This window comes from Lissotriton vulgaris, unplaced genomic scaffold (assembly GCF_964263255.1).
Source record: "Lissotriton vulgaris unplaced genomic scaffold, aLisVul1.2 SCAFFOLD_1988, whole genome shotgun sequence".
Classification (NCBI taxonomy): Eukaryota; Metazoa; Chordata; class Amphibia; order Caudata; family Salamandridae; genus Lissotriton; species Lissotriton vulgaris.
In genome coordinates this window covers 2,865-17,605 of record NW_028255791.1, presented here as the reverse complement: position 1 = coordinate 17,605, position 14,741 = coordinate 2,865, and the positions used below count along the sequence as shown (strand labels likewise).

Here is a 14,741-nt window from a genome sequence, read left to right as displayed (position 1 = left end):
GGGATCAGGGTTCAATCCCCGACGAGGCAGGGTCTTGAGCTCAAAATGTCCACTGACTTGATAATTCTCGCCTTGGTGCCTACTCGAATCATGGGTTAACACTCTGCAACTCTGGGCAATAGCTTGCTTAATCTCCACTACGTCCCCACCGCGATGGGATGCCTGGCTTTCACCTTGGGGATGCCCAGTAGGGGTTATCTCGCAGGGAAAAGCCAGGACGGGTTCCCAAAGCAAGCGCCGGGAGACCTTACGGTGAAAGGCGCTATATAAGAACGTAGGATTTACGATTCATGATTTACCGGTAGTACTCAACAATTTTTTCGTGACAGGGTTGTACGAGACTGTTTTCCAATGTCTCTTTGCACCTATGTACCTCGCTGAACCATCCGTAAACCATACATGCATTCTATCCTCCACGGAGAGATCACTGAACGGTAAACAGTCTTTACTGCACGGCTGAAATTGCGCATACCTTTACTTCACATGCGTTACTACGCTTGCAATGTTACAACGCGTACCATTAGTACTCACGTTGTTACATCACAAGCGTTGTTACTACGCATACGAAGTAATGGTATGCTTACTTAGAAAACGATCCACGTCGTTGTAAGAAAACTGAGGTTGTTTCCTCACAACGACGTGCAACGCCCATCGGAGACGACGTGAGGAATGTTCCAGGAGGAGAGAGGAATCACGAGGAGAGTGAGGTAAGGGCGATCTAGTGTGTTTTTGTAGTGCAGGGGGTCGTGCTAGGAGTAGTGTTAGGGTGCAGGGTAGTGTTGTGATTTTGTAGTCTAGGGGGCTGAGCTGGGAGTAGTGTTAGGGTTTAGGGTAGTGTTGTGTTTTTGTAGTGTAGGGGTTGTGCTGGTGTAGTGTTTTAGGGTTTAGGGTGGTGTAGTGTAGGTAAGTGTTTTAGGGTAAAGTTGTAGTGTATGTGTAGTGTAGGGTAGTGTTTTAGGGTTTAGGGTAGTGTTGTAGTGTATGTTTAGTGTAGGGGGTAGTGTTTTAGGGTTTAGGGTAGTGATGTAGTGTGTGTAGTGTAGGGGGGTAGTGTTTTAGGGTTTAGGGTAGTGTTGTAGTGTGTGTGTAGGGTAGGGGTAGTGTTTTAGGCTTTAGGGTAGTGTGAGGGCGACGCATAGGGAAGTGTTTGTGTGTAGGTGCAGGAATGTGGCACAGGGTAGTGTAATGCTATGTAGTGTTGAAGGGATTAGAGTAGTGTTGAGAAGTTAGCGGTGTGTAGGGTATAGTATTTGCTTTTAGTATTTTGCGTAGTGTTAAGTTATTTATTAAATGTATTTTTTTTAATGATAAGTGTTTTGGTGATTAGTTATAAAATTAATCCCCCACCCACAACCCCTATTTCCCTTAAATCCTGTCTCATGGTTTAGGTAACTTTAATAAAAAAGATATTTTGAATGGTACATAATTGCGTAGTAGTGGTATGCGAAGTCATTAATCGCGAAGTAAAGGCACATTTCTATATTCTAAATGCTTTTGTGTAGTAATGGTATGCTAATTAAAATAATGCGGAGTAAAGGTAGTTGCGAAGTAAAAACATCGCAGTTAAAGCATGCGTACTAATGGCATGCTAAGAAGCGTCATACATTCCACTGAACAGCTTACCCCACTGCACAGGGGATTCCTACACTATAGGTACAAAGCAAACACTGTCTGTCTCTTCAATTGGCGCCTGCGCCACCTGCTCATGCAACATCGCAGTTCCCGTGGGACCCACACAAGCCCTATCCTGAATATACCACTTCCACTTGATTATACTAGCTTCTTGTGCATGTCCAATTCTATGAGTCTTAGGGGAGCTTACCACCCACTGCATGATAGGAATTTCAGGTCTTAGAATCACATTGTGCCCCAGCGTTAGCTGTTCTGTATCCACCAGAGCCGAATAACATGCAAGTAGCTGTTTCTCAAAAGGTGTATAATGCTCACCAGCATCAGGTCATTTCTTAGTCCAGAATCCTAAAGGCACTTTCGTTCTGCCCTGTTTTTGCCACAAACTCCAATTTGCATATGAACCCTGTACAGTTACGTTCAAATAAACGGCACCATCGCGCACCGGCCACAGAAATAAAGCATGTTGAATCACTTCTTTCGCCAACTCAAATGCAGTTTGCTGCGCCTCACCCCATTCAAACACATTCTTTTTGCGCGTAAGCTTATACAAAGGGGCCAAAATCTGATTCAAATGAGGAATATGTTGTCTCCAAAATCCAAAACAAACCAATGAACTTCTGCGTCTTTCTTATTCCGTGGTACTGCAAACTCTTTAATTTTTTGTCTCACTTGTGGAATCACTTCTCGATTTCCCTCATGCCATTGAATACCTAAGAATTTTACATTCTGCGCTGGACCTTGCAATTTGTCAGGATTAATCTCCCATCCTCTACTCTGCAAATGAGTTACAATCTGATCTAGCTGACGTTGAACTTGTTCTTGTGTCTCACCTTGAATCATAATGTCATTGATATAATGACAGATTTGTACTCCTGAACTCAATGGCACTTCATCCAAGTGCTCTGCCACCAGCCGGTGACAAATCGTTGGACTATGTAAATAGCCCTGGGGCACACTCCGAAATGTCATTTGTCTGCCATTCCATGTAAAACTAAATTGTTCCTGACATTCGGGAGCAATAGGAATGGAAAAGAAAGCATTAGCAATGTTAATAGTTACGTACCATGTTCCTGGATGTTTTTGGATTCTCTCTATTAAAGTAACAGTGTCTGGTACAGCAACACTTAAAGAAGTTGTATGCTTGTTTAGCTCACGGTAATCAACTGTCATACGCCAAGAATTATCACTCTTGCACACGGGCCATACTGGATTGTTCCAAGCAGAAGTAATCGGAATTACAACCCCTGCGTCCATCAAGTCTTGAATTGTAGCACTGATTTCATCATGACCACCTGGGATTCGATACTGTTTCATTGAAATAACTTTAGCCGCTTGGGGCAATTTCACAGGAGGAATTGTTAAACGTCCTACTCTCACGGGTTTAGTTGAAATATAATTCCTTAATCCAAACTGATAATAACCATCATTCAAATGTAAAATCATTCCTTTTAAAATGTCAATTCCAATTTTGTATTCAGAAAGGGGCACCACTAACATGCTATATTCTCTTTTTGGTATTTTCCCTATTCTCAGCTGGAGGTTTGTTTGCACTGCTGGGGTCTCTTTACCACCCAATCCGGTGATTGTAAAATACTGTCCTTTAAATTTCTTGGGATTTCCATATATCAAAGTTGCCTCCGCTCCTGTATCTACTAATGCTCGGGCCCGCTCCACATTACGATGCCTCCAAAAAATTTCTATATCTACATATGGTCTTTAATCTTTACGAGCCCAAATATGTACTGGAGCTTGACCTATTTCCTAATCAGTCTTACCTTTGTCAGATGCCCCAGACAGATCACGATAAAGATTCTCATATCGTTTAGGTAGTACATCTTGATCATACACTTTTTCCTCATAAAATGAATTCCTTCCACCCCTGCAAGATTGCGATCTCCGATCGAGAGATTTTTCTCGTTCCATCTCTTATTCTGAACACTGAGGATCTACCTCTTTCGTTTTTATCTCTGGGGCCAACATACTCTCCTCTCTCTCTCTTTCTCTTTCTTGAAATGATCTGAATCTAGGAGATTCTTCCCTCTCCCGTCTATTTCGATAATTCAAAGACTCGTCTCTCCTTCCTCTTTGGTAACCCTCGTCACTGCTTCCACCTGAATCTCTTCGGTCATGGTCCTGTTTATTAACTTTCTGCTCCCTTCCTTCTTATCTAAACCTCGCTTTTGGAACATATACCACAATTTAGCAGTAGGTACACCATCAATCTCGGCTGCATTCACCCCGTCCTTAATGAAGGCAAAAAACATATCTTGTCTGCTTGATCGATTGTTATCTGTACGGTTTTCCGATCTAGATGGTCTTTCTGTTTTCATCCATTCTCCTAGTTCGCCCAACTCACAAACTGCTTCAATTACCTCAGCTAGTGTGTTATCTGTCTGATTTATTAACAGTGTCATCATTACCTGATTGTAAGCAGGAGGAGCGGTACGAATGATCTTATTTCGAATAGAAGTATTAAGCAATCCTTCCATTAATCTGTGTGCAACCCCAAGAAATATAGAGGTTTTCATCACCTCTTCCTTTAATCTCTGTGTCGCATCTCTCAATGTATACCATGGTTTCTCATTTGCTGGCCAGTCTGATTCAGTAGGATATTTATGACTACAACCAGCCACGGCCAGTTGCAACAGACTAACTTGCTCCTCGTCTTCGTAACGTCTAAAATGTTCCTGAACAGTCGGGTCTGTACTCAACGTGCAGAATTTTACTGCATCTCCACGATCTAACATTATGCCTGCGGCACCCAAATCAATAATTCGGACCATCCAGGTAAGTATACTCTCGCGAGACTTCTGCCAAAATCAGTCTAGGATGTCATTAATTTCTTGTTGCGTAAAGTCCTCCAAGCTGTCAAGAGCCACCCCTAGGGAATGACCAGGACCAGCCTGCAACTTGTATCGGTTGCGCCTGCACTTGCTTTGACAGGCTCTGCTCTGTTATTTTCCTCTTCACCTGATCCTGAAAACTCTGAAGAGTCCCAGATATTTCCATCCCACTTTTCAGGATCCCAATCAAGCCCTGCCTTCACAATAACTACACACACCTTTCTGCTGTTAACTCTGCCTCGCCTATGTCTGTATTTATATTTAGCAATGCGTACCGCAGCTCTTTCTGCTACAGTCTAGTAAGTTTCTAACTTGTCTGCAAATAGTTTGTTCTGACATCTTAACAGCATGTTAGCATTCTTTACTTCCACATATTCTTTTTCAAATTCTTTACACTCACGCTGTAATTTCACATATTTTTCATGTACTAATCTGTAAGCGTTTAGTAAAATCCATCCCCTTCATCCTAATATAGGAAGCTCTTCTCCCTTCACTACCGGCACTTTCTGTAAACATGACACCAGCTGAGCCGGTTCAGCTTCAAGCAAACACAAATTCCAGTTTTCACTCAAACCCGTCGAATTAGCCCATTCATGAGCCAGTACTCCATACGGAGTTGATTCCCAACCGGGAATCTCCAAAGGCAATTGAAACTCAGATTTTGTTTTCCTAGAAAACATAATTTAGCTTTTCTTTGAAATTCACTCAGCCTCAATTTTATAATTGTCACGACGCCAAAATATCATCGATTTCCCCAACACACTCTCCACCCGACGATCCTGTGAGTCCGACGCCAAGATGTAATGACTGCTATTTTTCTTTCTTTCGCGTGTTATAGCCAGTTATGAAAAGCTATGGAGTCATTACTCATCACAGTCCCTTCTCAGAGTGCCTAAAACACCACACTTTTAGAATGTCTGTCTGAGAAAGAAATAATATTAACAACTAAAGACACTATAGATCATAGCTCCGAGGGTATGTATAGCAACGTCTCCCGACGAATGAGCAACGTCTCCCGACGAATGAGCAACGTCTCCCGACGAATCAGCAACGTCTCCCGACGAATCTGCAACGTCTTACGAAGAATCAGCAACGTCTTACGAAGAATCAACAACGTCTTACGAAGAATCAGCAACGTCTTACGAAATTCAGCAACGTCTTATGACGAATCAGCAACGTCTTACGACGAATCAGCAACGTCTTCCGACGAATCAGCAACGTCTCCCGACGAATCAGCAACGTCTCCCGACGAATCAGCAACGTCTCCCGACGAATGAGCAACGTCTTACGACGAATCAACAAAGTCTCCCGATGATCAACGCGTACCTACGCGAGCAACGCACCCTGGTGCGAATCAGCAACGTCTTCCGACGATCAACACGCATCTGCACGAGCAACACCTTCCGGTGAAAAATCAGTACATATCTCTTACACTATGTTGGGTTGGTCTACTAACAATTTAGACATTCCTGCTTAGGAGCCGATTTCCCTTCCGTATCTACAATTACCCATTAGAGGGGAAATAACCCATCCCTCTGTGAGCACTTGCTAAAAAAGGGGCCCGACCTTCCTTCACAAAGAGTAAGGACAAATTACATATTCCAAGGGTCTTTATTACATGATCACGGAATGACAAGGAAGAAGAAATAACTAAACATTAGCACATACATATACATAGAACCTGAAAATAAAGGTACAATTAGATAAAATTAGACATACATGGAACACCTCCCCATATTATTAGGCATCTGTAAGCTGAGTATGGGTCCGATTCGCGCTCTCTATCTGGTTGGGTCAGGACTCTCTGTTCCACAAACACGACTGCTCGTCTTAACCGTGATGTTTCACCAGACCGCCAAAACCATCAGACCAGCATTTCACCTACTCCCCCCTTCTTGGAACTGCTTTCACTAATATAGATTGTAGCCCTCTCTCCAAGCTTCTAGAAGATCCTGCCTGCTGTTCTTATAGAATTCCTGTACCTCCTCGTACCAGGCACACAACAGCAGCTGGCCAAGCGTTTGTTATGGCTCCGGCGCGAAGAGAGCACATTCCACCGATAAGAACCGGTCCTTGCTGGTTCACTGCTAGCGAATAACACATTGAAACTAAAACATTGCCTTTCACCTAAAGAGGCTCAGCAAGATGGTGTCAGAAAAGAACATGGCATCGCTTGAGCATTGGCCTTTAGGCCTGAAAAAGAGTAAAAGCAGTATATAAGAAGGCATAAAAGCATGGCAAAATAGATAGGCAGACCCTACCAACAGGTGAGGTAAAAGTCGGGAAAAAGAAGAACATCATACGTGTTCAGATGACAGCAGCATATACTGAGATGGTGGTGGGCAACGGTCATAACCGACCCAATCAGTACACATACCTCTGTCATTACAGACCCCAAAGCTGATTCCAATGTTCCACCTTTCCTCTTGAGGTCTCTGTGGAAGATCTGACCAGATGATCTTTCATGTTCTTGGCCCTTTTGTATGCAAATAGGGGGACTTCCAGGGAAGGATGTATACTCTTGATTATGTGCCAGTGTTTGGTAATAAGGCTGCGAATCTTATTGGTGTGTACACCAAAAGTGGTGACACAAACAATTTTGTTCACCTGTTTTTTGGGTTTGGTAATGATTAATTCATCCCCCGGACAGTACCATGCCCGTTTGAGTGATCTCTTGACTATTTTGTTGGGATACCCCCTCAACAATAGTTTGTTTTTCAGTAATTCAGCTTCTTTCATATAGTCCTCCTTTCGTGCCCAGTTACGACGCATACGCAAGAACTGGCCAAAAGGCGGACCATCTCTGAGGGCTCTGGGATGTTGACTTTTGTAGGACAGCAATGTGTTCCTCTCGGTAGGCTTCCTATGTAGTGAGGTAAATAATTTGCCATCTGTGTGTTGAATATTCAGATCTAGAAAATCAATGGTGGATTTGTGTAGTGTTGCAGTGAAGGGCAGATGTGTTTTAATTTGATTCAAGTAGGTCACAAATTCTTTGAAGTTGTCTTCACTGCTACTCCAGACCAAAATAATATTGTCTATGTATCTATGCCAACATTTGATGTTGGAGTGTTGGCGGTTCAGGCTGTTCAGTGCAAAGGTGTGTTCCACATGATTCATGAAAATATTCGCTAAATTTGGAGCGAAAACTGCCCCCATGCTGGTGCCAGAGCATTGTTGGTATATTGCCCACCTGATACGAAATAGTTGGTCTGTAGTGCCACACGAAGTAATGCAATTACGAATGAAGTGGGAACAGTAAATGGTCAAGGTCTGGTATCTAGTAGTTGTTCTATAACTTGGATGCTCTCAAATTGTGGGATGTTTGTGTATAAGGATGAAATGTCTAATGTGGCCAACCAGTCAGTTGCCACATTATACCCCCTCCATGGACCCACCACTGACTCTTTCACTGGATGCAGTTTATGCATGTGCTATTTTCCTTTTATTTACACCTGTTAGCGATCCATTGCACATAAGATCTGTACACCTCACCTAGGAGCCTATTCATAACTACAGACCTTGCATATCTAGTCCTTGATCTTTTCAATGTACCCCTTGTCCCCATGCTTTCTGGCTCATGACCTCTAACCATGAATAATTGCCATAACAAAAGTTGTATGCACGTGATTTAATAGACCGTACATTTCAGGATTACCTTAACCAAATGTTGTAATATATCCAATGCCGGGGTACCACACATTTGGTTACAAACATGACTGTTCACTTCTAGGTACACATCCTTCTTACCACCGGCACACAAATATATTACGTATTACCAAAATGTTTGAATAATACGCAGATTTTTTTTAAATGCTGATGACGTAAACAGAATTGAAATAGTGCACTGCTAACTGTGGTATTACTCATCCTTACGAGGTCTGATGTCCGGAGCTCCACACTAGAGCATCATGTATCACCTGTGGCTTGGAATTATGCGCTGTGTACAGTGTTTGTACTTTTTGACATGTTCTTAACATCAATACAATTTACATAGTAGATCATTATCTGTGAATTACCGGGCCTCAGTAATGGCCTCGTCCCGAGCTCATCATTGTTTCCTTTCCATCTGTGCTCCCTCCCCCTCCCGCACCAAAACAAGATCGAGCATGCCGCTCTCATTGTTTTTCCTGCGCAAGTACACCCCGCTACACGGTATTTCCTCGTTTGCGCTGTACCACTGCGCGATTCCCATTTCCTGAATTACAGTCCAATCCAGACAGACTGTAAGCAGCCATTGAGCGCCGTGCCTAAGGTGAGATACACTATTGTGCTATCCCTCAGTCCCAGTGCCTTGGGTGATCACGTGCCGATCTAGTGCTAACTTGGTGCACACCAATTATGTTCCCACAGGCATTGTCCTTGGTATTTTCATCAAATTGCGGAATACAAATATTAACGGGCGGCCAGCGGTCATACTTACAAGCCCCACCGTGGGTTTCCCTTCTGTACCTTGCCACCGAGCAGTTCAGCCTAATATCGACTGCTCATTCACTGTTTTCAGTGGTAAGTACTACCACTTGCCAGGCACTGCATACCAGGTTTTCGTACCTGTTCCTTATCTGATTTCCTTCTCTTTTCTCCCCCCGCGCCATTTTAAACGCCATGATAGTGAACCCGGCTGGGTTCACTGTGAGTATTTTACTCTAAGGTTATTCACACAGGGTTGGCACAATTCACCCAGTGTTGGAGCAGACATGATTTAGATAATTACGCTCCTCTAGTGGTCCTTTACTAATTCTTCTAATACATAATGGTCAAGTCCTAACACTTTTGTTTTCAGCTTTCAGATGTCCCCCATTCCCCTGGTCCCGACGAGACCCCTATCCTCTTCCGGGTCGAAACGCCTTCGACGCTCTATGGAAACGAACCATACAAACAGTGTCTATGAATGTTTATAGTCGCTGAAACATTCTGTTACATTTATCGCTCTAATGGTCGTTTTCCTTGAAAAATACATTCTGTAGAAACCTTGTATATATCTCACTTGATGTCACTTAACTGTTGTTTTGTTTTTTGGTGCTTATAATACACTTGGGACACTTCGCACTGTTAAACATTGTGTGTAATATATGTGATTTATTTCAATTGAAAACAATACAAATTACAAACTACAATATGAACCTTGGTGTCATGAGCTGTGTCTCTCTCTCTCGAATATCCCCTTTGAACCCTCAAATTGTTATTGATAATATGTTTTGTACTAATAAATGACCTACATATATTGCTCAACTGGAACCATTGTTTCCTATATAAAGTACGCACCCTGGTTCCTCAGTGAGTAGGGTTCCCTTGTTTTTCCTTTTCACTTAGTGTGAGGGGCATGTATTAAGGGCAAAGGCTTTTAAGTGTGTATTGTTCTCACACTGCTAAAGCCTTGAGGCAGGTATTTTGTTACATAGATTCTCACAGATTACCTTAGTAGGCAAGGGTTTTGGTGTTGATGACCCACCCAAACAAAACATGGGCATAGATTATTTGCCTCTGTAATCCTTATTAGGCTCTAATGGTAGGGATTTTTTATTGGTTTGACAACTGCATTTGGTACATATTTGTAATTTTATTATGGTATACCTGATGATGGCCTTGAACGAAGGCTTTTTACCATATTAGAAGGTCTAATTTGGTTATGGTGACAAGCCAATGATACTAGCCAAGGCCTAAATTGGTTTAGTTGAAAAACATTTCCGATGCTAAAGATGTGATCTGTTGCGTATAAAAAGTTATGATAAACACAGTAGGGCAGGCGTATTGACTGTACAAATTATAATGTTAAAGTCAATAGGCATTTAAAGGTGGATTATTGTTGCTGTTTTAAATCCTACAGATAGGTATTTTGGTAAATGAAACCTCACACGTTGTATTTGTAGGGAAGGAATTTGGTGTTATTAACTGCCTCTGACAAACCTTAGGGGAGAAGATTTACACTGTAATAATTTTTGCTTGAATCTCTTCTTAGTCTTCAGAGCTGTTTGCCACGATCTTGTAACAAATAAAATCCTTACATTTATATTTATAGGCACATAGAAGGCCTTTGGGTCAGCTCTGTCCTGCCATTGGTCAGTCTGAATGTCATTCAGTCTGCTTCCATCCTTGACAGCATACTGTATGGTGTAATGGTTCAGTCCTTATCAGTCGTTGGCTCTCTTGCCTTGTGAATGGCTGCATTTTCTGATCACATATGTTCATCCAATTGAAAATTAGTGTGTTATACTGTGAGGGCCATTAGACCAGTACTGCAATTTTAAATTTTCTCCTTTTATTGTTGCCCTTTCAAGTTTTTGCTTCTGAACTTTTTACTTTATTTTTCCTTAAGATGGTAAACAACTCTCCAGTCAGTGCTACGGATCTCTTGCTTGCTGCTCATATAACCTGCATTGAGCTGCATCTCACGTTGCATGCTGGTGTCTAAAGTGTTTTATTGTTTTAACATTCCAAGATGGCTAACACTTGGGTTCTAAATTGGAGGCCATGCTGGAACTTTAAAAAAAATGATAGACTATTTACAGTGCCTCTGAAACATACACACCCGCTGATATTTTTTCTTTCATTATTGCAAGCATATGCCAACCGTGTTTAGATGGCAGCAGGTTTTCTTTTTCTACTTGTATTCTTTAAATTTGTTGTGTATATTTTGTAGAGTTTTGTGGGTTTTGTTGCGATTGTGTCACAGGGTGAATGCAAGAATGAGTCCATGAATGGTTGCATGAGTGCAAAAATGAGTGACAGAATACATCTATGGTGACTTATTGAGTGCCTAACACTATCAGTGACACAAGAGGCACTTTCATTCATATGTCAGAACAATTTGCATTGTCAATTCTTTTCTTAATATTTTTTTCCAGCTGCCAAGGCAGCACCTCCTCCCAGACTCTCCCCTTCTATGCCTGTAGTTGCTAGTGATCGTTAGCGGCACAAGACATGCATGTTTCAGCTGGGAGGATTCTACCTCCCTTTAGTGCGTGCATTTTTTCAGCATATAAACATTTTCCTTCTTGCGGCTGATAACTAGGTTCATCAAGAAAAGTTTCCTCATTCTTAAGTCGATACTTTTATTTTTGAGGCTGCATATTGTTTCACAAGCGTCATCTCCTTGTTGATGAAATAATGCAAACCGCTCTCAACAGACACTGGCAAATCTCCATTTATGAGGTTTTTAAATGTCACTTTGAAATACATTGAACACTCTTTCATGATGAGAGCGAGCAGGGCCGGACAGGGACAGAAGCAGGCATGAGCCGCGAAATAAAAGCGTCCCCCATAGCCAGAAAGTGCCCACATTTGTAAATCTTGTTAGCTTCTGAAGGTAAGCAGTGTACGTGTCTTGCAAAGGTGTGTGGGCGACAGTATGCATTTGTGCTTGTTGCAGGTAAGGTTTGTAGTAGAAAACCATAGTTCTATAAAACGCTTACCGGACCCTAAAGCAGGCCCACAAACAACAAGAATATTACCCCACATACTGAGATATCATACCAACTCTTCTATCACTGCCAGATTGCCCCTATAGAAAAGTCCGCACCAGGGAGCGAGATTAAATAAATGCATCATGTAAGGATTTTAGTAAGTCCTGCTTTAGAATGAGATTTGATGTTTTTTGGTGCACATTTATTTGGTTTTAAATGCATTCTGGGAGAAGCGCAAGTTGAATATGGATCTGTGATTCAGGAGCATCTGTGAAATCCTCTGATGCCGAGTGTGAGCCATCCTGTACTCGAAAACAGAGGGTTAGACACAAAGTTCCTCTCTGCATGAAAACACTGTTTGCACATCTTGCCTCTGCAGTGTGGGCTTGAGGTTCTTGCTCATCACATTATGCGAGTATAAGCTAATGGCGGTGCTGTCTTCCAAGTGCCTGGTGCTTCTGCTCAGGAAAAAGAAGCCAGTCGAGTGTCCAGGGCAGATCTAGCTCCTTTGGTATGAGTAATATCAAGGTTTGGCTTTAGGCAACACTGACCGTGTAAAATGTGAGGGGAGGACTGTAGACTCTTTCTGTCTGCTGTGTTTTAAGTAGGGGCCACTTCCCCTGTTTTTGCTGCAGTGCAACTACGAATAAGTTCAGATTGGTTCAAACAACTTTAAATTGGTGCACCATGCGGAAACTGGGTCAGTACACCCTATTACTGTCGTGGCTCTGCCCCCCAGCCCAGATCGAACTTGTGCGGTCCTTGAGGCTAGCACATCAGTGTAAGATGGAGCAGCTGCTTTAAACAGCTGCTACACCTTTCACAGTGCAGGTGCCACCCAACCTGCACTTTCAAGTGGGCCCGAGATCCGCTTGCAGGCAAGTGCAGTGAGTGATTGCACCTGCCTGGAGAAGGTGCTAGGGGAGCCCATGGGACTCTGTTTCCCATTTTTAAAGGGCTGCCCTCAAGGGATGTACTTACAGTGTGCCACCTCTTTGTGGTGCACAGTCAGTGCGCCTCCTGAGCGCCTCTTTGCCTCAGCACCCTCGTCCATAATAGGGTGCGGGTATTAAAACACAGTGGCTCGATGCAAAGGAGGGAATGCCTTTTACTACAGCAACGCGACTACATGTGCACTGACATTATCTGTATTGTAATGTAGAATCCATTTTATTCCTGATTCCATTTTTTGTGACTTGGCATGAGCTTGAAAAACATGCTACCCTTTGCTAAACTTGGAATGACTGCAAGGTTTTTATAAATTAGTAAATCACGAGTGTACATGACAAAAAGCTGCTTTACTTAGTATTTAGATTTCATAACTCTCTATATCAATATATTGTCAAATGATAAACCTAACACACGATTGGAGAAATATTAAGAAATGTATGCCTGGAAGGTGCAGTCACTCACAGCTCCTCCCCTCATGTGATCGTTTTAAAAGTTTCCCAAAGCACGTTCGGAGGAGGGACTGAGCTGTCATTAAAGTTAATGTACTCGGTAATGGTGCCGTGGAGAAACTCACTGAAGGAGTCAGCTAGTAAGCACCAGGCATTTAAATGGCTGGGGCTCCTGTCTCCACCCGCCAATCTGCAAACGGTCAGTGCTTCGGGAGAATGATTAGAAATCACCCTCTGGAGTTGATGTGTGTGGGAAATGTCTGTCAAGTAAAAAAAATAATCAATACAAGAACGGGTGCCATGCAGGGGGTATAATAAGGGCACTTCCTGTCGCCACGATGCTGTAACCACCAGACAACAAGCCCACATACACCAACCTCTGCAGAAAGTCGCATACACACTAAGTTGCACGACCAAACATGGCCATCAGCCATGCCCCCCTCCCCATCCCATTACGTTTTTTTTTAATGTTTAATGACTGTTCTGCAGAAAGCTGTTTGAAATAAACCCCTTTTAGGCAAATCTCTGACAATCCTATCTCATTATTTGTAGAAATGTTGTCAAATGTAAAAAGAAATTGATATATTTTATGTTGAGTCTATTTGTTGCAGCAAGTGATGTGGAGAGCTACATTCAGTATTGACAGTTTCATACATTTGTTAAAACACGTGCAGTGTTTAATTGATATTTTTGAAAATAATTATATGCATTTTTTAAATATATAAATCAGTGTTTGTTACTGTCCTGCATTCTGTTGTCATTATTTGATAAAGCAATGGCCTTCTATTTAAAAAGACTGACTGAAATATAACTGTATATGTATGGTAACTGTGTTAAAATGTATTCATTTGCAACTTTTGTTATTCATTTCATGTGATAGGTTGAGTAAGGCTAGCATAATTTGCTTTAATTTTTTACAATATTTCCTAGTAAAACTAAATTTTCACATATGTATTTTAATCACTATAAGTATATTATTATGTAAAAATTATTTTTTAGGGTATTTTACTATCTGTAGGAGAACCACTATCCACGGTGTTCCTTCAACATGAAAGAATAAATCACATGACGGATGATGGAGACATTTCTAAAGAAGATGAAAAGTATGCAGCTGAGTCACTGGCTTGTCTTGCATATATTTTGTTTGTTCAGCACATCGGTATGGACCACTTTCCAACTGTCCTTGGGTAAGACTGTTTTTCAGTTTTAACCTTTTGCATTGTTATATCCTAAGAAAAATTTAAATAATATATTTGTTTTTAATCATTTAATTTCAGTAATTATATTGGGTAGATTCATACCATAATTATGCAACAGAGCATTCAAATAAACAATTCAAAATACAATTGCTCATGAACATTGTATGTAAAACATCAAGGGTAATACATTTAATGCAAACTTGATAACATAAACACATAAAAGTCATTCATAAATTATGCTGAGTGATTGGCTTGTGTAACATT

The 14,741-nt window shown here is 41.7% G+C and overlaps 1 protein-coding gene across 1 annotated transcript in view; it reads left to right on the top strand.

Annotated features, from left to right (window-relative positions):
- The window catches only part of LOC147658894 (glomulin-like), a gene marked incomplete at its 3' end in the record, with an annotated part of 250,879 nt that extends 236,414 nt beyond the window's left edge, over positions 1–14,465 (top strand). The window contains exon 9 of the mRNA XM_086952048.1: positions 14,278–14,465. Within this exon, the coding sequence (XP_086808174.1) occupies positions 14,278–14,465 (188 nt within the window). The remainder of the gene's footprint in view (positions 1–14,277) is intronic.
- Positions 14,466–14,741: the final 276 nt, after the last annotated feature.